This window comes from Calliphora vicina, chromosome 1 (genome assembly GCF_958450345.1).
Source record: "Calliphora vicina chromosome 1, idCalVici1.1, whole genome shotgun sequence".
NCBI lineage: Eukaryota > Metazoa > Arthropoda > Insecta > Diptera > Calliphoridae > Calliphora > Calliphora vicina.
Window position 1 is genome coordinate 60848055 of NC_088780.1, and position 24366 is coordinate 60872420.

Below are 24366 nucleotides of genomic sequence, written 5' to 3' on the forward strand. Positions count from 1 at the left end.
TACATTTTAAGAGAATTAAACTCGACTTTACTTAATAGTGGACTTTAGGTCTATCATAGACAAGTTAAAGTATACTTCTGACGCTGAAGTCGACTCTAAATATAAAACTAGCTGAAGCTGTTTTTAACTCCTTTAACGACAGCATCAGCTGTTCTTCGCCGAGTAAAAAAGTTCGTCACAAAGTAACAAATGTTTAAGTTACACGATACTGGTAGAGATTTTGCAATTATTGAACAGTTATCAATAAAATTAGTACCAAAATATCGTAATTATGATATTAATCTTATCTTTTCCATTTTTCCACAACAAACAACTTTCTTTAGATGTCCCGGTTACTTTTATTGTTTACGTTTTTTGGATTTTTATTTTAATTTTGTATGTCAGCTGTTCAGCGTTGCCACTTGTCTGTTTTTTGTTGTATATTGTATGAAAACATTTTCTACATTTGCGGTGGCACCCAGTTAAAGTCGGTTCAATTTAAAACATACTTTAATTTTGACTATGGTTGCAAATTAATAAAAAGCAGGTTTTTATTTTAAAGTTGTTTTTAAAAAGAACCGACTTTAGTGTTTGACTATGATTATGGGCCATAATCTTTAACTTTAACATTTATTAACCAAGCCCACTCTTGAGTATATAGATTTTATTGCAGAAATATTAGTTCTTAGTTTTATTTTTCCAACAAATTTAGTAACTTGCAACCAGTACCTCCAAATATGCCAACGAATTCATCCCAGTTGTATATATTGTTATGCCGAGCAAGGCGAATTTATATACCAGGTGGTGTTTATAGCACAGCTGATTAAAGAAAACTAAGATCTCTTCAATAATTATTAAAATCGTTAGATCCAAAAACAATAAATTTACTTTCATCAAAGAATATCACATATAACTATAAAAATTACGAAATTAAATAACGTATGCGGAATGAAATTGCAACAAAAATTTGACACTGGCCAAAAGAAAAAGTATATGAGATATTAGTGTTTTAGACTTTTTTTGAATTACGTTATGTTTTGCCTTAATAATTTAAAACCCAATTTGAAAATCTGGCTTTTAGTTATCTCAAAAATTTAACAAACAAAGAACTACCTTGAAAAAACATTTGCAATTTTTTCCATATTTTATCAATTATCATCGGGAACAATTTGTTATATTTTACATCAAGTGGCAGTAAAAAGCAAAGAAATGGACTTTTTTGGAAGTAAATAAACCTATTATTGATAAGATGTGCAAAGTAGATCATAATCTTTTTTCTAAAAAAAAATACATGGATCTTAATTAGGGTTTGGGGTTTCCCGGATAATTTAATTTCCCTGGGAAACGGGAATGAAAAATTTCATTTCCCGACATTCCCGGGAATGTTTTTTTTACTAGAAAAATAAGTAAAAAAGAAAATTATTTTATAAAATTGTGTCATTTTATAAAAAAAAAAAGAAAAACAATACATTACAATTCAATTGTACCCACATAAAACCAAAAAAAGTTTGTTAAAATATTTGGAGATCACTTGTTACTATAAAATTAAATTTTAGCGGTATTCATGATATAGTAGAGCAAAAGAGCAATTAAGTGTCACAACATTTTATAAATTGTGAACGTATCTTTATAATTCGATGTCGATTAATATGTTAATGGGATTTTTAATGCACTTTTTAGATTCTTTCTTTTAATTTTTCTATTATATTTTTTTTTATATAAAATATAAATATTTTAAAATAAAATTAAATTCATGTCAAAACAAAAATATGAAATTCAAAATTACCTCATATAGTTTAAAAAGAGTAAATCAGTAAAAAAGAAGTTCTAATGTATTTTGTTTTTTGCTAAACTTCTACTTTGCTATAGAAAGTAGCTCTACATTGTGAATACCGCTATTATTTCATAAAAATAATGTTATATGTCCGTCATAGAACTATTTTTTTAAAAAATTGATTTGTCAAAATTACTAATGCATACAATAAGTCATTCGACGAGAAAACTCATTCGCTTTAAACATGTGTTGGCTTTATCGTTATTAAAGCATTATAAAGACAATCAAAACGTATTCTCCGATTGCTACTTGCTTCAAATAAATCTAATTCCCGCTTAAAACTTTCAGCATTTGATTTTAAATGTTTAGGGCTTTCTTTTTCAATATTGATTGAATATTCTAATTGGTTTTTAAAATTTTGCTCCATTTGTATTTCGGAAACCTCATCATTAAAGCTTTGAACACATCAGGGAACATTGTGGTCAAATAGACGTTCATACATTTGCTGTCCATAAATTTTTAACATTGTGTTTTTATATTATAATTTATCTTATAATGTTGAAGTTTTTAGGTTTAATTTAATTGAATGAAATGTTTTTTGAGAAATCGTAGAATTTTTAGATAACTGCTGTTCATAAAGTGTGTTCATTATAGCATCACCTATCAGAAAAATGGTTTCATTTCGGCTTAATGCTTCTACTGTATCCTTAATGGTGTTTAAAACCTCCACTAATATTTGGAACAAGCCATTCATCAAACAGAGATGTCATATTAAAGAATTTTTAATTAATTTTAAATCTCACGTTTTTCCCGGGAAAAAAAATTTAAATTTCCCGGGAATTCCCGACCCCAAACCCTAATCTTAATCAATCAGATGTAAATTAGAAGTTTTGACTTTTTTGGAATTTGATTCTAATTAATATATTATGAAATGTGTACACAAAATTAATCATTTCATAAAATGAAACATCAGAGATTATTTTTTAAAAAATAAAGTTCTTCTTAACTGTTCCATCATCCAACTGTCACGCCCAGATGATTATGGTGTTTCCAACACCCTTGAAATTCCAGACTCTCTAAAATGAAAAAATGTCCATATTCTTTTAAATTAAAAATAATTTGAGAGTTTTTGGACCTTTTTAAATAGAAGAATTTTTTTAGATTATTTAAAATAAAAATCGAGAAAAATAAGACCATGACACTCAAATATCCATATCTCAAATAGGAGCTCAGAAAAGTGCAAACATCGGTATTTTCAACACCTGTATATAAATTTCTTCATAACTGCCACAAAAGTAAATGAATATAACAAATGTTTTGCTAACATTAAATCAATACAATGGGCTATTTTATAAAGGTTTTATAAATTATTTGTTTTAACGTTGGAAACAAATATAGCGTTTTCTGTTTTGTTGCAATTTCATACGCATACGTTAACCATGTATTTTGGCGTAAATTTTGAACAAAATTATCGTTATTATAAATTTGAATAATTTCAAATACATAAATTATTTGAATTTTGTGTAATTTTTGCTTTCTTATGTTTATTTTTTCTTTATAATATTTCTAAAACAAAATATTTAAATTCACAGAAAAAACTATTTCTCAAAAACAAAATTTTCTGATATTTTCTATTGAATTTTGAGTTTTGAATTTGATAATTTTGACAATTGAATATAGAGTTTTCGTTATTGGTTGAACTTTAAATACAAAAATTATTGAATAGATAATTTTGACAATTGAATATAGAATTTTCGTTATTGGTTGAACTTTAAATACAAAAATTATATATTCAATAATTTTTGTATTTAAAGTTCAACCAATAACGAAAATTGTATATTCAATTGTAAAAATTATCAAATTCAAAACTCAAAATTCAATAGAAAATATCAGAAAATTCTGTTTTTGAGCACATGAATACTTGATTCAATTATGAAATAATAGAAACCAGTTCAATATGTGATAAATGTTTGAATTGAAATATAATTTTTTCTGTATTTGAAAAATCAAAATTCAAATTAATTGATTAATCATAGTTTTGGTTAATCAGAAATATTGATTAATTGATTAATCAGTATATTATTTGTTTGATTATTCAATTAGTTGCACATCCCTAATTATAACACATTAAGGTTCTATAAATAGTTTGAACAAACCACGTCTGTAAGTTTGGAGTAACCGAAAAATATAAAGCGTTTATAGTTATGACATAACTTATATGAGCTTTTTTCTATTCATAGAGGGTATTTGTATGGGTGATATGAAAAAGAATAGACCGATTGTAACCAGATTTAATACATTTGTTCACGTCGCTTTTTCAATTTTCGAACTACGCATTTATAGTTGAAATAATGCTAATTAAAACAAACAAAAATAAAAATATTTTGATTTTCTTTTTAGTACCAAAAACACACTTACTTATTTTTTTTGAGCAAATACATTGAATACAAATTTTTGATTACAGACTTTTATGTATTTTTGGACAAAAATCCATTATAAGATACTGTATTTCAAACAGAATGAATAAATATTGTATAATAACTACAACAACAATAGAAAATAACAACAACACCCATATTTTTTTTAAAAGAAAAACAAATGCTATAAAATAAATCTTAAATATTTAGATTGTTATTATGGTGATTTTTGTTATTCAAATACAATATGTTTTTTAAGATACTATAGAAACTAACGATACCTTACATTTAAATTTTTAATATTGTGTGTTTCCTTGTAATGGAAATCTTGGTGAGTCTGTTTGAAGAGGGAATACAAACTCAATATTACTTAAGGATATTTTAACTTGTAGTTTTTCAAGTATATGATAAAGTTTATGGTACAGCAAATAGGTATAAAGTTTTTCTCAGTTTTTACATTGAAAAGAATTTAATCTTAAGATTGAGTAATATAAGTAAATATAACATGTACCTTGTCATTTATTCCAAGAAAGGAAAACAAAAGCATTTCCATGACAATAGTTTAGTCTATTACACTTAATGCAGGAATATTGAGTCTTTGGCACAAAAGTATCATTAAATATTTTTACTTTATTAACTTCGAATGAAAGAACATAAACTTATTTACGATAAAAAAAATAGGAAAATAATTCTATGCAAGAGCATTCAAAACTCCGAAACTAATGTTTAGGTTTTTCTAATCGTGTTTCAATTTTACAAATGAGTAGGTGAAATACAAAACTCACTCGTTACACATAAACCGAATTTTGGGAAAAAGCGAAAAACATGTAGCGGCTGATTAAATGGACTCCATTCTTGACTAAAACTCAACAGTTCAAAAATTTAGAAATAATTGATAGAAGTTTGGAACGAACAAGTTTTGCCACCAGTTTTCGATCATATATCATCGAATTAGTTTTACACCACACTAAATTATTAAAAACATGGTAACAGTAGTAAAACAGTAATTAAAGTAAATTTTTAAAAGTTTTAGAAAAGAAAAATTTTAATTTTTAAAGTGATAAGGTGAAATCTTCACCTTCACTGTATTCTTCATTAATTTCCTCCATATCATGATCAATATAATTATTATTATTATTATTATGCATGATCATAGCATAAAATTGTAGGTCATTATAGGATATTCAATTTTCCCCAAAGCGGTTTTATAATCCTCATTTTTCTTTCTAATTTTAATCTCCACACTGATGGGAAGTAGGTCTCGCTTCCACAATGGTTTTGGGGTGCAAAAGTTGGTTCTGTAATTAATCTCCCACCGCAGAGTTAACAGTCCTTTCTGGGTTTCTTCTATTATCATTCTCTTTGAAGTTTTGAATTTAAAATGAAGTTGAAGCTTTCAGTAGGAAAAGTTCTGTAATTAAGATAACACACAAAATCAAACTCCAAATAGTGGTCAAATTCCAATGGCAGTTTCTCCAAATCCAATTGTTGTTACTCCATCCTCAGATATCGCAACTTACGCGAATGTTGTTCTTGATCAGAATACAAACATGGCTCCTGCTAATTTGATAATGGTTCCTCCAAAATCAGTCAATCCTTCTGCTATTAATCAAACTACAAATATTCATCCTCCTGAACTAATACTTACTCCTTTACCGTCTCCTTCCTCTAACGTCAGAACAAACTCGAATGTTAATAATCAGTCTATAAATCCATTTACTGCAGTTGTAACACCCAAGCCTCTAAAAATTATTCCTCCTAGGAAAACTATATTTGCCACACGTTTTGCTCAAGATACATCCGTAAATGATGTGGATTTCCATATTAGGACAAATCTTGGCACGGAATTATACAATGATATCCAAATATATAAGATTAACGCCCGTAATAGAGCATCATTTAAGATTATTGTTCCTGAGAGTATTTTTGACCGATTAGTACATCCAAATTTTTGGCCAAAAAATACAATTGTTCGTCAATTTATTTATCGTGAAGACAACAATGTTACTCTTCCTAAGGCTGCTGATTACAATCCAAAAAACTAATTGAATCGAGTAAACCGTTAAATGCTAAATGTAGACTTGACAAATCTAATAATCTTACATTAATCTCTATCGGTTATCAGAATGTTCGTGGCATGAATACAAAATTAAAGTCATTTTATCTTCAAAGCTTCGACATTGAACATAACATCATAGTTCTAACTGAAACATGGCTCCGTGATAAACCTGAGAGGAGGATCCACAATTCCGAAATAATGTGCAATAAATTCCAAATTTATAGACGCGATAGAGTTGGAAAGGAAGGTGGCGGAGTTTTGATTGCCGTCTCAACTCTTTTTCCTTCAGAATAAATAATCCTTAATGATGTCCAAGATATCGAATTCATCGCTACATGTGTCAAAACTAAATTTAGGACTGTATTTATCACATGCTCTTATATTCCTCCTACGTCAAGTATCCACATATATGAACTACACGCTACAGCGATAAAGCTCGTAGTAAAACTATCCAAACCTGATGACATGATTATTGTTCTAGGAGACTTTAATATGCCGAACATAATGTGGTGTAAAACTCCTGATTCTTACTTTTTAAGTCCGTCAATAAATTCCGAATCAAATGTAGACCTATTAGATTCCATTGCAGATTTGGCACTTTTTCAAATAAATAGCATACCGAATTCATTAGGAAAACTACTGGATTTAGTGTTTGTAGATCAACCTGATGAATTTAATGTACAACGCATTAATCCTTTATCTACACCAGAAGATGCTTATCACCCTACTCTTGAAATTAGTACATATTTAAAAACTCAAGTATCGGCAAAACCTGCTCTAAATGAGGAAAAGGTCTTTGACTTTAAGAAAGCTGATTACTCCAAATTAAATCACCTACTCTCAACGGAAAATTGGTTCGAAATTAATCCTAATAACAATTTAAGTCCCCATAACATTGATCTGATTCTAAATCAATTTTATGATGGCTTATTTAAATGTTTTAAATCATCTATTCCAATGATGAAGAAAATAATTCCGAATGGTCCTCCTTGGACACCACGCAGCTTACGAGTTTAAAGAATTTGAAAAATAAACATTATAAAAAATACAGGAAATCTGGTCTATCAACTGATTACGCGAGATACTCAGTATCCAGATCAGCTTACAATTTAGCAAATATCCAATGTTACAATAAATATATTTTTAAAGTAAGGAGAAATTTCAAAAATAATCCTAAATCATTCTATCAGTTCGTCAATTCGAAACGTCGAGTATCTGGATATCCATCTATGATGAAATTTGGTGACATAGAATCTTCAAATGATTCGGAGATTTGTGACATGTTTGCTGACTTCTTTTCCTCTTCGTATTCTAATTCTAAGAGCTTGAATCAATTATCTAATTATCCGTATCCAATATATCCGTATCAGCAATACATACATAAACTGTTATGACAGCTATACGGAAATTAAAATTTTCAGATAAATATGGTCCCGATGGTGTCCCGAGTTGTGTTCTTATGAAGTGTTTATATCCGTTTGTATTGCCCTTAACATACTTATTTAACGCATCACTTTCCAATGGTTATTTTCCTGATTTCTGGAAAAAATCATATATTATTCCTTTGTTCAAATCCGGAAGCAGATCCAATATTTCTATTTATAGAGGTATAGCTAAATTGAGTGTTATTCCCAAACTTTTTGAGAAAATAGTAACTGAAACATTATCACATCAACTTGCATCATTTCTATCTCCATTCCAGCACGGATTTAGAAAAGGTTGTTCAGCTACCAGTAATTTATTGGAATTTACAACTTCAGTGATAACATCTTTTTATTCCGACTTACAAACTGACACTATCTATACGGATTTCAGTAAGGCATTCGATAAAGTGAATCATGATCTTCTTCTGTATAAATTAGACAAACTTGGACTTTCACCTGTATTTCTCAAATGGATTTCCACATATTTGAAAACCAGACATCAATGTGTATTGTTCAGAGACTATAAATCAAAAAATATTCCAGTTATATCTGGTGTTCCTCAAGGTAGTCATTTGGGTCCAGTATTATTTCTAATATTCATTAATGATCTACCATCCTGTATTAAGAATTCCAAAATGTTAATGTATGCCGATGACGTTAAGCTCTTCCTTAGCTTAAATCAATCTAACCAATGTTCCTTACTTCAAGCTGATCTGGATAATTTTAACCAATGGTATAATAAGAATTTAATGGATCTGAATTTGAAAAAATGTAAACAAATTACATTCTACAGACGAAGTCCAGTAATCTGTAGATACTCGATCAATGATCATCAACTTGATAAAGTTGAGATATTCCATGATCTTGGCGTATTACTTGATAATAAATTATGTTTTAACTCTCACATTTCACAAACTATTAACAAAGCCAAAGGGGTATTAGGTTTCATCAAACGCTGGGGAAAAGAGTTTGATGATCCTTATGTCACAAAGCAATTGTTTACGTCACTTGTGAGACCAATTTTAGAATATGCTAGTGTTGTCTGGGATCCGCAGTACGATACCTATATAAGGAAAATTGAATCCGTCCAAAAACAATTTCTTTTATTTTGCCTTCGCAAACTCCCATGGAATTCAAACATTAATTTACCATCATATGAAAGTCGATTAGCACTCATAAAACTCCCTACTCTAAAAAGTAGAAGAATATATATGAATATCTCATTCATGGTTAATTTACTGAATGGAACAACTAATTCGGAATTCCTACTTCGTAAAATCGAATTCATAGTTCCAAATCGACCAACAAGGAATTATATCCCACTTAAGATCCAATATTTCCGTTCAAATTATGCAAACTTTGATCCAATGCGTAGAGTTAGTGCTCAATTCAATAACTTCTATCATCTTATTGACTATTCGACTGATCCTAACGTCATCAAACGGAGTATTCATTTATTAAACTGATGACATTTAAACTTTGTATTTTTTTAAATTATACTATATTAAATACATTTTAATTAAGATTTAAGAATTATGCTAGCCTGTAAGAAATTGTAATTTCATTGGCGATTTAAATAAATAAAATAAAAAATAAAATAAAGATCTTAACAATTTAGAAATTAGCACACTTCAAATAGAATGATTAAAACATTGAACCAGCGAGTTTTGCTACGGAATATGTAATGAGAGAGTTTTGAAAATTACTGATGAATGGAACAAGCAAGTTTTGCTGCTAACTGCAATTTTAAGTCAAGTAAAAATATAGAAAAGAACATGCATCCATACAACTTCTGTATTGCTTACCATAAAGCTCCACAAGGACTGCCAGAATCAACGGTTATTTAAATTTTTTTTAAATTTGTAACGAACGAGTTTTGCATCTCACCTACTCAAATAATAAATAATATAATAAAATGTATATTTTAATTATAAATAAAAAGATTTTGTCAACATTTTTAACCGGCAGGCGAAGCTAATACAAAAATTAAAAGCAGTTAGCCGAATTATTCGAAAATTTAAATATTTGAAGACACATTTTTTTAGGTTTTTAAAACGAAACTGATTTCTTTGTGTTTATTAATTCTTCGTGTCAGACTTTAAACTCTAAAGTTTAGAGCAGCAATCTGTATGTTAGCGAAATCGTTAGTACCGAGTTTCCTTCTGAGACCAAAATTGTAGTCAGGAATAATGCAATTATTTTTAAATAAATTCACGTTAGAGCACCAGAATTTTATTTGGTGTTATAGAACATATAGTTAAACATCTAACTAAACGTGGGAGTAATACAATAATGTGTATTATTTGGGATAAATGTATAGAGATCAATGTCACATATAAAATAAAATTTTTATGATTTAACGCCCTTAAGTTAATTAATTTTCCATTTGCCCCAGACATAAATAAACTTTTCTATTTTTCTTTTTAATAATGTTTTAAAAATAATTTCGTATTTAACGAACCACATGAATAGAATAAAGCAACTTGATTGTAGCAAATAAAATAAAAATCGCACCACATCACTTTTAATACAATTGACATTTTTTTATTTAATTGTATTTTGTGGACATTTTCGGATGAGTAAGAGGAAATTGAAAAATCTTATTTAGAGATAAACATGTTAACTTTGTTTTTGTTTGCTTTCCAAGTATAATTTCTGGATTTGCCCAAGGAGAAACAATTCAAATAAATAAAATCGCACTTAAGAAAATGTGAAATGGAATTTGAGTTGAAAATTGGCAAATAAAAAGGATCTAAATGCTGATAACTGCGGTTCTTTTCTAAGCGCCATTTTACTTTAAAGTCTTGGAAAATTATAAGTTTTTCATTGTTTGCTACTTGTTATGGAAATTTAATGAGAATAAATACATTTTCTTTTTTATTTTTCATTTTGTCTCATCTTAAACGCCAACTTATATTTTTTGTTTTTCCTTCTCTATGTATACGAACTTCTACTTCTTCTAGTTGTAAATGTTGTTTAGTTGGGAGAAGAAAATTAAGTGTATAAAACTAATGGCTTTTCTTGCAATTTTCTATTTAATTCCCTTTTTATATGCTTTTTTTCTTTGGCAATCTTTGCAGATGAGTTTCGTTCGAAAGAAGCTTGTGAAAATGACAATATGCCACTTGTATGCAATCCTTATTCAAGGATTGCAATATACAGTGCCTCCTTTGGCTACATAGAACGCAAAAGTGTGCAATGCCCGCATAACAATACACAAAATGCTCCAGATACAAATACTAAACAGAGTAAGTACTAGTTTATACTAAATATACACTTACATACATAAATACCTACGTTACGTATTAGGATGGCCCTTATTCTGCATTTTTTGAATTTACGAAGTTGCAAGGCTTAATTGTTCAATATTATCTAAAAACGAAATGCTGAAAATTAGAGAAAAATTCATTTTTATATTTTACTTACCAATAGATATTTTAAAAGAAACATTTCCTGACGTCGATTGACCCCAAAAAATTGCTTTTAATTATATTAAATTATTTCTAATATTTAATTTTTAATCTTCATTAGCATTTACAATTGAAAACAATATTATATTTTAACATCTATGAAATACAAAAACTATCAATTTAAAAAATATTGCTACTTTGAAATTTGTCTATCTCATTAAACCTTGGGAACATAGATAATCAAAAGAGTGTAAAATAAGGGGCAGCCTAGTATATAAGATTTTACCCTATAATATGCAATTAGGGTGCCACCTTAATTTAGTCAAACACATATAGTAAGATATTACCCTATAATTGCATGAGTCAAAGAATAAGAAGAAAGATGGAAAAATTCTTATCAAGTCATTGTTAAAATTACATTTACGCGGGTGTGTGTGGAAAGTCTTTTCACATCTTTTTGCGATTTCACTTTATTTTTATTTGCTCTTCTTTGTATTTTTCATTCAACTATTTAGCCTGCCTGGTTTCATATGCCACGGAGACTGTTATGCAAATTTGTCACGGACGACGACGATGTTCTATAACTGCGGATGCTGGTACTTTCGGCAGACCCTGCAAAAATGACATACCCATGCATTTAAAGGTCGTTTATACTTGCAGTAAGTACTGCGAAATATATACGTAAATTATTTAAATCTACATTCATACAAGTGTAAATAGAGTAAATTACACTGCAGACAAACAAAAATGAAACAGAATAAAAAAAATAAATTCGTTTTAAATTACATGCATAAATACCTACTTTACTATTTATGAAAAATCCACTTATATAAACGACATTTAATCATCATCTTTTTCTTCATCATGTTTAATGTACATATTTTACATTTTTTAGTACCGCGTAAAGTACTTAAGGATCGCTATGAAACCGCACCAGAACCAGATGAGCCGCAGCAAAGTGAGTTGGATTTAGATCAAGATGAACTCTACGATGAGGATCAATTCTACAAGGAAGGCGAGGCCATACCACAGGCACCTAAACTGCAGGGTGCCATACCAAATGCCGGCTTTCCCTATGATTTTAATATGCGTTCCAGTGAGCCCACAACTACCCTAATGCCATCCATACTTTCACGCAACGACAATTCTTTGGAAGGTAGGTACCACCTAAATATAAGTACGTATGTACATTATTTATGAAGCCACTTTCTTGCACCGCTTCTGTGTTTAATGACTAACAGCGAAATCATACTTCTTAAATTGCTCCAAAGTGTCTGTAAATAAAAAATTACAAAAATAAACATATTGCTGCAGTCAATGTTATACACCTTTGTGTTTGCTTTTCATTTAAAAACTCCACATTTTAATTAATGTCTTACTTACAACATGTTTTCATTTTGTTACTTAATAATTGAAATAATTTTTATTGATTGAAAGTAATAAATGATTGAATAACTAACTTTTTGCATGTAGGAGTGGGTGGATGTGTATAACTGATACTACAAGTAAAACTCTTTGAATACAAGTATTGAGGTTAATGAGTCATTGAAATTAAAAACGAAGAAAAAATCAATTGAAATACAAAAAAACTTTTTACAATTTCAATAACAATAAACGCCATTAAGGGAGGAAATGCAAAAGTTTTAATTGATTGTTTTAAGGGCATTGAATACAACCAATATAGGAGGAACAACAATAGAACATGGGAGTAAATATTCGTTAATAAAACGATTTGATTCAATGCTGTTTTCCAAAATATAAATAATATAAAAAAACAGTCAATAATTTTTATCAGTATATAGTACATATGTTTATTCTCAGTTAATACTATTGCTTCTGACACTATAACATAAAGCTGGTGATCGATTTTACCATCAGACCACAATTAAAACATTTAATAACTGAAATAAAATTCTATAATTTCAATATAATCACTCGAATGACAACAACACAAAGTAAAAGTAGACTTATTGAGAACTTTATACAAACAAGTGCAAACAAACATACATATTTAGTTAAATTTGTAGGGTATATATGTAAGTTTTTGAGTTGATGTCCGTTCATCTCAGTATCCTTGTAAACTTTGGTATCTATGTAAGGTATCAATTTTGAAGATAATTAGAACATTTAGCTCTTACAATTGTTTTCCCAATAATAACGGAGACTGTTCATCTTGGTTAGAATCATTTCATGATTCTACCATCATACATATTCCTTAAATAAATAAGTAGGAAGTCGTTATACATATATCTTATGAATAAGTTTTCTGAATACAGAAATCACATTACCAAATTTTGTGAGTATCTGTCCATAATTAATCATAGATATCTGGGGTCTTCAGAAAATTGATTTCAACAGACAGACATAGTTTAATCAACGCCGCTATCTATAAGGATCCAGAATATATATACTTTATAGGATCGGAAAATTATATTGTGGAAATTACAAACGGAATGACAAACTTATATATACCCTTCTCACGAAGGTGAAGGGTATAAAAACTGAACGAAAAGTATAATTTTTACGGGCACCTTTCCTTACAGTTAATACTTTTTTCGTATTGCTACGTCCGCTGTGTATATGTATATTTAAATATGCAAAATCCGTGAATAAAATTTAAACAATTTTGCATGAGAAGCAAGATATCATTAGCGAAGTTCAGTGTTTGAAAAATTGCAATTGTCACATCATTGCTTTTGCGCAATACAAAAACTGTGTAGCTTTTTCTACTACGCAATACATTTGCATCACTGATACTCGAACAGCTGACATTAGTAAACAATAATTTAAAATCGTCAAACAACTCTAAATCGTAGCCGACAACTCTAAATAAAAAATTAAAAAGAGAAAAACCCAACAAAAAGTAGACGATGGAAGAAATAAAAATTATTCAGTGTTATTTCGTGGCATTTTAAAACAATTTCACATAATAATCAAACACCTTTTTGTAAATTTTCACGACCAGTAATTCTGTATATCAGCTGTTACCTAATTGCAAATTTGCTTAAAATACCGCTCGCTGTCAATGTCAAAATTATTGCAATAACAATCAGTTGCAACATAAAACGCATCAAACACTGAATACCGATATTGTGCTTTTTTCAATTTATGCATTCAAAATTAAATTTGTCAATGTTTTTTAGAAACATTGGGGAATTTGCGATGTATGCAAACATTTTTTTTCTTTTTGTTTTTACTTTTACTCCTTTTGCTTAACCCTCTAATGCTTAAACATTCCTCAAGGTACTCATCGCAAAATGCCAATAATTGCAAATATAACTGTTATTTCATTTCAAAAACTCTGAAAGCTTTTTAAAATAATTTTTTTAGCAACTGTTACATGAGTTTTTGAAAATCAGTTATATTTGCATTTATTGGTAATTTTGCGATGAGTGCCTTGGATATGCTTGGGCATTAGAGGGTTAACTCCTGTAAAATTATTGAAATTGTGGATAGCGATTTTCGCATATTAGACATCGATGTACGCACAAGCTGTATTAAGGTAAATTCGCATTAATTTTTGATTTTCTGAACAAATATCCTCAATTCCCATGGCACGATAAATTTGTTAATTAATTTTTAACTAATTGTGATATTCATACATACATATGTATGTATGTATACAAAAATTTCCTCTTAAGTGAACATACATACGTACATATATATTTGAACAATTGTTAAAAATGAATAACAAAAAAATAGGAATGTAACAGCAAGTCTGTGAATGTATGTTTGTAGGGGAATGAATGAATGAGTGAATGTTAATTGTCAAATATTCATTAGTAACAAAGTTTTCAGATGTTAAAAGGTTTCTCTTTCTAATTTTACATAGTATAACAAAGTAAAATTAACATTGTTAGAGTGTGTTGCGTATTCAATTTGTAGCAATGTTCCAGCACACTTTACATACGAGTGTAGATGGTAGTCTCCCACCCGCACATTTAAAAACAAATAAACAATTCATCGCATTTGTATCTAAACTTTGCAAGTGTTTGTGCTCTAACAAATACATAAACATACATACATATATACATATTCCTGCATCGTACAACATTTGCCTTCAGCTTTGCTTCTTCACCTATCAAGTGTCCTTAGAATACCTTTATATGAATTGCAACTAAATTAAAGCTCAATGGCTTCCTGTGTTGTATGTGCCTTTTCGCAGATGATCATAATGATGATGTTGAATATGAGTATAATCATAACGACAAAGTTAATGTTAGACATGATGACGATAATAATGATGATAATGGTGGTCATGATGTTAATGTTAACGTTGATGATGATGATGATGTCGAAACATCATTATTCAATAAAATTAACTCAATTCACGAACTGTCAAAAATATTCTTCAATAATGAATTAGATTCTCCAGCAACTACAACAAATTCCTCATCAACGACGACCTCAAATACTGAGAATTTTCATACTGATGAGGGAAACGGCAATGATGTGGATGATGATGGTGATGAATTGTCAATTTCTCCTCATTACATTTATCGCAAAAGGTGTCAAATGGAGGATGACTGGGGCACAATTGGTTTGAATTGCACTAATGATGACATCATCACAGAGCGTGTTGTCGTCATTGGTTTCCTTGTCAACTGGATTAATGCTTTTATCCACATTAAAAGTGAGTTCATCCAAGTTAAAATAAAATCAAATCATTGCATTATATTGTAATATTTCACTGCACATTTGCAAATACATACTAATAAAACTATTTTTATGCAGAAATAATTAGATTAATTCGATTCTAAACTTAGACACAATAATGTTTGTCGCTTATTAATAAGCGACAAACGCTATTCTAGAGTCATGTCAAGCATACTATTTGGATCTTCAACTATATTTACATAAAATAACATGCTTTTTAAATTCCAGATTTTTTAAATTTGTTTTTCAAATAATAATAATAATTATTTTTTTATTTCTGACACAAAGTCAGAAATATTTGTCTGACTTTGGTATATAGGGTATATATGTAAGTTTTTGAGTTGATGTCCGTTCATCTCAGTATCCTTGTAAACTTTGGTATCTATGTAAGGTATCAATTTTGAAGATAATTAGAACATTTAGCTCTTACAATTGTTTTCCCAATAATAACGGATACTGTTCATCTTGGTTAGAATCATTCCATGATTATACCATCATACATATTTCTTAAATAAATAAGTAGGAAGTCGTTATACATATATCTTGTTTGTAGGGTTTTGTGTTCGGTTTTAACTGAAACCGTAACTGCGGTTTTTCAGGACCTTAAACCGAAAACTATTCTTCGGTGCTCGGTTTTTTTTTTAAATATTTCCAGTAGAAAAATTTAAAATTAAAAGTCAAATGTTTTATTGTATTATAAGGTAATTATCAAAAGCATAATATTTATATGGAAATGTAGACCAAAAAGTGAGACGGTTTTAAATGCGTAAAACCAACAACCCAGTAAAATAACAATCTTTTAGATCCTGATTATACATACAATTTCTCCAAAGTCATAAATTGTATTACAATAATTGCTGAGATGAAGTAGCAAGCTGCCTTTCGTAGGCTAAGCATGAAACATTCTAATCCATTTTTGGGAAACCATCCAATAAAGAATGATACAAATTCATTTAAAAAATGTATCATAATTCCTGACAACTAAACTTCAAATTGAGTTATTTATTTAATTTTAAAGGAAAAATGACGCAAAATGTTACAGAAAAACTTTTAGTTAAAAGTATGGAGTATTATTGAGTTCCCAAATAAAAATTTTCTAGTTATATTGAATGAAAAGTAGTAGTATTTGACAGCACTAATAGATAGATAGTGTATATGTATGTGTATTTTATAGCAACCCTGAAGGAAACCAGGGGACAAGTGTCTCCATTTCACCAGTTTTGTCTACTATTTTGGTGACTTTTTAGCGACATTGTCAACGAAGCGTCAACGAAGACGACTCTTCCATCTGTTATGAATTCATACCATTTCGTTTTTTAATTTGTTTAATACACCGTCAAATGTTAACAAAATATGCAGTTTCATTATTTACATCTACTTCAGAAAAGTACCAAAAGTGTAGATTAGAATTACTAAAATGTACTAGTGAATCAGTACCTAGTCGATAGTAATATCGTCAGTAGTAGACTTCCAATGACACGCACATGTTAAATGTCTATAGTAAATAGCATTGTCTAGGGTAAAATAAGTCACTAGTACTGGTGACTGTGTCAATAGTAAATCAGTATAGTTTCACTATTGACACTTCCTGCAGGGAATTTTCTATAATATCAACTAATTTTGTTTCTATAATATCATAATATTTAATAAATTTATTAAAATCGAAACTGCGGTCTTGTAATTCTTTAGATTTTTGGAAACTCTAGGTCAATTTATTACAACGTGCAACACTAATAGCTACAAAAATTCAAATTGTTTCTTTTGTAAGCGACGATTTATGTTTTAAAAACTTTAAATTTTTGTTAAGATTTATGACGTATTGATTGATTTTTGTCTTCGCTTTCTTGTGCTTAAATTTATAAACCTACATCTTATAACCAAATTCAAACGTATGTATAATATTTCTGTATACTTACAAATACAACAAATAAGCAATACATCCAAAATATGTACCAAGAAATCATAATATTGAAAAATATTTTATTTCATTATTCCATAACAATGTATTTTCAAGGAGTAGGAGAGTCTGATAAAATAAAATACGATTGGCTTATAATGTTTGAGTAAGATAGTCATCCCATTTGATAAACAAAAATAAAAAATAAACATAAATGTTATCTAAATATGGTATAATACATATGTAGAACATAAAACTACTTTAGTGTACATTTATTTGCCAACAAGAACTATTTTTGAAATAAACATTCATTATTTTTATTCTTTTCTATTTCTCATTTTGTTTTTGTTTCATTTCTTCCTCTGTATTTATGTATGTATATGTTGTTTTTTTCTATATTTTTACAGAAAATCAGGAGCAATTCTATCTGTATTTAATCATATCTGTCGCTGTCGGGATGTTGCTGTGTCTGACTCTCGTAATTGGTCGACTGACCCTCCAGCGAAGGCGTTCTTGCCGCAAAAATAGTCTATCGAGCTGTAGCAACAACGAGAAAAATAACAGTGATAAAATGGGCAGTACTGGCGTTATTGGTGGCGGCGGCGGTGTGGTCGTTGCTGGTGATAATAATAAATTTCAACACGAGCCAACAGCACGTGATACACAAAGCGGCTCCTTTGCAGATGATATATCTGACATTGATGCAGACATTGACTTGACTAGTCCAATGCCAGTGCCAAGTCTTTCAACAAGAAATGAGGTAAACAAACTTATATTTCTTATACGTATTCCCTTTTCCTTCATCATTAAACGTTCAGCAAAACGGTTAATCTTGTTAAATTTATGAAATGTGACAACAACTTTTCTTCGTTTTTGCATTGCTCTTCTCTGTTGACTATAACATTCGAAACTGTATTTTGGAAATCCTTTAATGTTTTAAACTATTTTGCATAATTACTTTGACTGACGGATTGAAGAAATATGTATTTATAAACTCTATTCCTTTCTGCAGTTGTATTGTATTTATGTTGTGCTGAAATGCGCAACACATTTTAATCAATTTGATAACATTGTTATTTGACATCACTACTCCAAGCACTTGGGAAAACTCTTGTAATGCGGGATAAAGTTTTCACATGAACTTTTGATTTATATTTAATTAAAAACAGGAATGAATGTTTTACCAATATTTTGATTTTAAATAACACAGAGGAACAAAATTGACATTTTGGTTTGGTGCCGCGGAAAATGTTTTTGATAAAACATGTATGTGACATTTCATAGTCGAAACTATCTTTAGTTTTTTTTGAGCAGCTCTTGTTTTTAAGATATCGCGGTTTTAATTTTTTTGGTTTTTCTGTATTTTTTTCTCTTTTTGTTTGATTATTTCATAAATGGAGACTAAAATTAAAAATTAATTTTTGTACTGGTATTCTACACAAAATTATCTTTTCTTTGACATCAATTTTGTTTATCTAAATTTCAGGATATATTGGTGATATCGCAAGGATGTTGAAAATTAACTTTTTTCAGTTTCATCCTTATAAGTTTGACCTATGGTAAAAGGGTTCAAAATTTTTTCACTATATACAATAAAAACATATCAATAAACTAATTAATATAAAAATATTGAAAATTCGCTGAAAATATACCAAACTATTTGGCAAATAACTCAAAGTTTTACAATATTTTTCATATGTTTTTCGTATTAAAAAATTATACAAATGTTAGTAACTTGAATGTTTTACACCTGCAAGATTATACATAAGCTAAAGATTTAATCAAAAATTTTGTTTTTGCTAAATATAATTTCTCTTGTAAGATGAGATGCTGTGTTAAAGATCCTAATATGTTTTCCTACATTTGTGGCGAATATATATTAAAAGATCAGCGAAAATCAATTACATACACTGTTCTCCAATTGTATTTTGATTACTTTGGTATTCAAATTCGCAGCTTAGACAATTCCTGGACATATAATGTAGAAATAAATATATATGTTTGTAAAAATTAATTAATATAAAATACTAGTGTTTTTAATAAAAATGTTAAGATATTTTCACCAAAAACGCTGTAAATCACGTAAATACAAAATTCGCAATATTTTTAAAAACTTCAAATGAAGTATTTATATTGCTGTAGTTAGATTTAAATGTGTATTAAGAAATAAGACTAATGACTACCTAAAAATTTATTTATAAAAAAAATAGTTTTTTAGGATGTAAAATTTCGGGATATTATCTAAATATTTCATTAAATTTTTAACTAATTTTTCATTTTAATTAAAAACTATGTTCGCTATAATGCCTTGAATGTTCAGTGCTAAATTTTTATTTAAAATTCATAATGCACAATTTTATTAAGGATAAAGCTAAAAGAGTCAAATTTCAACTTTCCTGAAAGATCAGACAAATATTCCAAAACAGCCATTAGAATTATTATAGTCAAAAGAAGCATATGTTTACGTATACCATCCTCATGCTAAAAAAATTTCACATTCTTAGCTGCATTACCCAAACTTTTTAGAAAAACACAAAAAAATAGGGTATTCAATGAAAATATAAAAACCGCGATATTTCGAAAACGCGAGCTGACTGGAAAAAATCAAGTATAACATAGTAATGAGGGTTCATCAGCTTGTACAAAACGTAGTTCAAATCTCGGGCACCAAAATCTCTGTTCCGCAGTGTAATTGAATACATTTTAAGAGGAATGCACGATTTTGGGCTTATTCCGAAAATATTCTACCACAATCGAATGAACATAGTTCTAAAACCAAATGATTTTTATCTTTAAACATTTTTGTTTATTGGCTTCAATATAATTAATTAGAAATATGTACATTAAAATAACTATAAAAAATATCCTGTGATTTTAAAAAATCATTATACATACTTTTCTTAAGACGCTCGGTCCGCTTCTTTTGTATCTACAGAGAGCATGCTTCGATCCAGCCTATTTGTAGTGAAACTACTTACAATGATAGAAAAACAATTTATTAAAAGCTACACATAAAAAAATAATCGAGGCTATATGAACTAAGCTTAATTAGTTAATTTCTTTTTATATGAAAACTAAAAACTAAGTTTTATTATCTATGCCAATAGGTAATTCAAACAATACACTTTACCTAAAAACTATGTTAATATAACTATTGGAATTACTTATTTGATGTTTGGAATCTTTTTCGATGTTGTTTTTGTTTATTTTATTGTCAATTGAAAATATTTTTGGTGCAAAAGGGTATGTATGAAATTATCTAAAATAAAGTTATATTAACTAAGAAACTTTGTAAATGCCATTCTACCCTTGCGCTTAGTTAAATTTATACTATATTCTTAGGAAATATAACCTATGGATTTTTTTGTGTGTAGAAGACTCTAGCTATAACAGTTCTTTAGATTTTCGAAAATAACTATTTACTTTGAATGGTCTGATACCACCGATTTGCATTTGCGTTCAACTATGTATAATGGTAACAAAATAATCCAAGCAAAGTTTTGAGAATTTCACTGTTATAGTTTTCGAAATATTCCATAATAAATACTTAATTTGTATGCGGGCACGTCATTTTCTCCGATCCCCTTAATTTTTGGCATAACAAAACACTGGATCGGAATTGTACTTTCTATGGGAGCTGCCACGCCCAATAATCCAATCCTATGTAAAATAATAAAAAAAACTATTCGGACAAAGTTTGAAGAATCTTGTAATTATAGTTCTCAAGATCAAAACCCCCTGCTTCGAACCCTTCCATTCTTGGTTACTTGGGGTACCAGCCATTTAATCCAATTTCGGCCAGTTTCAGCCAAACGCCGTATAGTTACAGGAAATTGATGTATACAATGTTTAAATACTTTTACGATTATAGTTCTTCTTATATTCGAAATTAACAATTTACATTTTATGGCGCCGTCCACTAACACATCACCGCCCATTTTCCGCAAACTATGTAAAATTATAAGGCTGATTGGGAAAAATTTTAAGACCTCAATTATAGTTCTTCGGATATTCGAAAATAACTATTTACATTGTACTATTTGTCTCATTTTTAGTTTATTCGTTGATAAGAAATTGGTTCACATTGAGTTTGAAGACTGTCACAATTTTCGCAAATAACTATACAATTTGTACATAACCGCACACAATGTTACCGAAGTAATTCACGCGAAGTTTGCCAGCTTTCGCAATTATAGTGGAATATCTGCATAATAACTATTTACTTTGTAGGACAGGTGCCACGCTCAGACATACATTAATATTTATTAATATATTTTCCTCATTTGTTTCCATTACTGTTAGGGTTGCAAGGTTTTTTTTCCAAAATAGTGTGACAAATTTTATGAATAACACTCTGCTACAAAATAACACTTTGGTGGTTGTAGGGGTAGGTGAGGATATACTAAAACTGTTTTCAAAGATTTTGAAACACCTTCAAAATTTTGAGTTATTTTGAAAAAACTATTTTAGGGTAGGTCGTAGTACTTTAGTATCACTAACTCACACAGTTTTATACCGATTTCAAAATTTTAAACAATTATGAAAAGGCAAGGAATTAAGCTTTCATAAAATGTAGACATAAAATGTATATTCCAAAAGTTGTGTATTATTTTATAAAAAGTTTCGCTTTACTTTTTATTTAATTTTTAAAATTCAACAATAGAAAAAATTTACCTTGGAAATTCAAAATTGTAAAATTTTTTTTCTTGTATAGTTTTTTGTTTTTTATTATTTATATGCGCTGAGTGAGAAAATACTAAAAAAGGTGTTAATGAAAAGTTGAATAACTTTTACAATTTTCATCCGATTTGAATAAATAAATAAAACCGTGTTTTGTTAAGAACTAATTTTTCTTTATACATTGGTATAAATTTTTCATATCAAAATAAGCAATGAAAAGCTACTAAAATCAAAAAGGTTGATATATTTTGGTTTTCTTTTAGATATACTTAACAAAAACAATACCTATAACTTACAAATGTATCAAAAAATGTACGTCATTACAAAGCGTAATTAGTTTTCTTTCCAAATTAGTTAAAAGATTTAAATAGGGTTAAAAACAGCTTAGTTAATGGCTTATAAGTGCTTTAAGGTATGAAAACCCGTTTTTTTACCCGTAACTCAAGATTTTGGAGGTGTTTTGGAAATTTTAAAAACATATTCTTATTGTACTCTATAAAGCCTATCAGAAAAATAGTATTACTTTCCAGGTATTTTTACTTCTGTTTTTTTGTCTCATTGTGTAATACATAATAAAGAACAAGTAAGAGTGCTATATTCGGTTGTGCCGAATCTTTTATACCCTTCACAAATCATACTTCAAAATAAAAATTTTAAATATTTTTAAGTAATCAAAATTTATTTTTTTTTCCAATTTTTTGGAATTTTTTTTTTTAGAATTGTTATTTTAAATTTTTTTTTTAAATTTTAAATTTTTTGTTTTTGCGATTTTGACCCATTGTTGGTCCGATTTTGACCCATTGTAGGTCCAACTTACTATGGTCTTATATTCGTCGTTGCAAATGTATTTGAAATATCTATCATTAGATATCCATATTGTCTGTATTAGTGTCTTAGTAATCCAGATATAGGTCAAAAATAGGTCAAAAATCTAGGTTGTCCTTGTTTTTTTCCTTATATCTCAGCCATTTGTGGACCGATTTTGCTGATTTTAAATAGCAAACTTCACGAAAGCATGTCTGACAGAATTATTGAAGATTTGGATCCCGAAGATATCTGGGGTCTTCAGAAAATTGATATCAACAGACAGACGGACATGGCTTAATCGACTCCGCTATCTATAAGGATCCAGAATATATATACTTCATAGGGTCGGAAATGAAAAATGTAGAAATTACAAACGGAATGACAAACTCACGAAGGTGAAGGGTATAAAAACAGGTACACTATTAATTACTTTTGCATCTAGATTCCTTATTTATCATGGGAATTTCATCACAATTGGTGTAAAAAGTGACCGGCAGTAATGACATTTAGCTTACAAATTTAAAAATATTTTATTTAGATTTTTTCGATGTTGGCACATTCAGAATGAAAAAAAAGTCGTACCCCAGATATTAATTTTCAACAATAAAAAGATCTTTTTCGCTAAAATTCGATTTTGAGATATTGCTAACTACTTATACAAACAGGAAAATATTTGTACAGTTTTTAACATACAAGCTAATTTTTTTCGAACTTTCTCTTGTCTCGTTTTTTTCTATAAAAAATTGTCTTTAAAACACTGTGCAATAAAATAGGATTTCATACAAAAAAAATAAAAAACTATTGTTGAATTTGAAAAATTACCAAAAAAATGCGAAACTTTTTATAAAAACTTACCTAATTTCATGGAATACATACATTTGATTCTTTATTATCATTTAGACTGATTGAGTTGAAACTTCAGCCTCAGAGACCGTGACTCCTGCCAGTTGTGTCTGAGTACTATTTTCTCTTTTTATATAAGATAGCGTATATTTCCAGGACATTTTTAATGGTGTAACTTCCCATGGCGACTGGAGGTGTAGATACTTAAACAGTGCTGGTCAAAATATTTGTAAAAACATTAACAGCATGTAGTTAAAGCATATTATAAGTATATACATACATACATAATTTTATTGTTTGAAAATTTAAATTTTACCTACATATTCAAAAAGTACTAAAGAAATTAAGTGGTACTTCATAATTTGCGATAATCTGCATTTACATTGTTATTAATTTGTTGTTGTTATCATAATTTGTGCT

The 24366-nt window shown here is 28.8% G+C and overlaps 1 protein-coding gene across 2 annotated transcripts in view; it reads left to right on the forward strand.

Moving 5' to 3' along the window:
* Window positions 1-24366, forward strand: part of LOC135949166 (protein eva-1-like) — a 151456-nt gene that overhangs the window by 107662 nt on the left and 19428 nt on the right. Inside the window, exons 5-9 of one of the 2 annotated variants that reach the window (XM_065498637.1) lie at window positions 10734-10901; window positions 11579-11722; window positions 11959-12223; window positions 15287-15696; window positions 18024-18376. In XM_065498637.1, the coding sequence (XP_065354709.1) occupies window positions 10734-10901; window positions 11579-11722; window positions 11959-12223; window positions 15287-15696; window positions 18024-18376 (1340 nt within the window). The remainder of the gene's footprint in view (window positions 1-10733; window positions 10902-11578; window positions 11723-11958; window positions 12224-15286; window positions 15697-18023; window positions 18377-24366) is intronic. The other variant, XM_065498636.1, reaches the window with a different exon arrangement.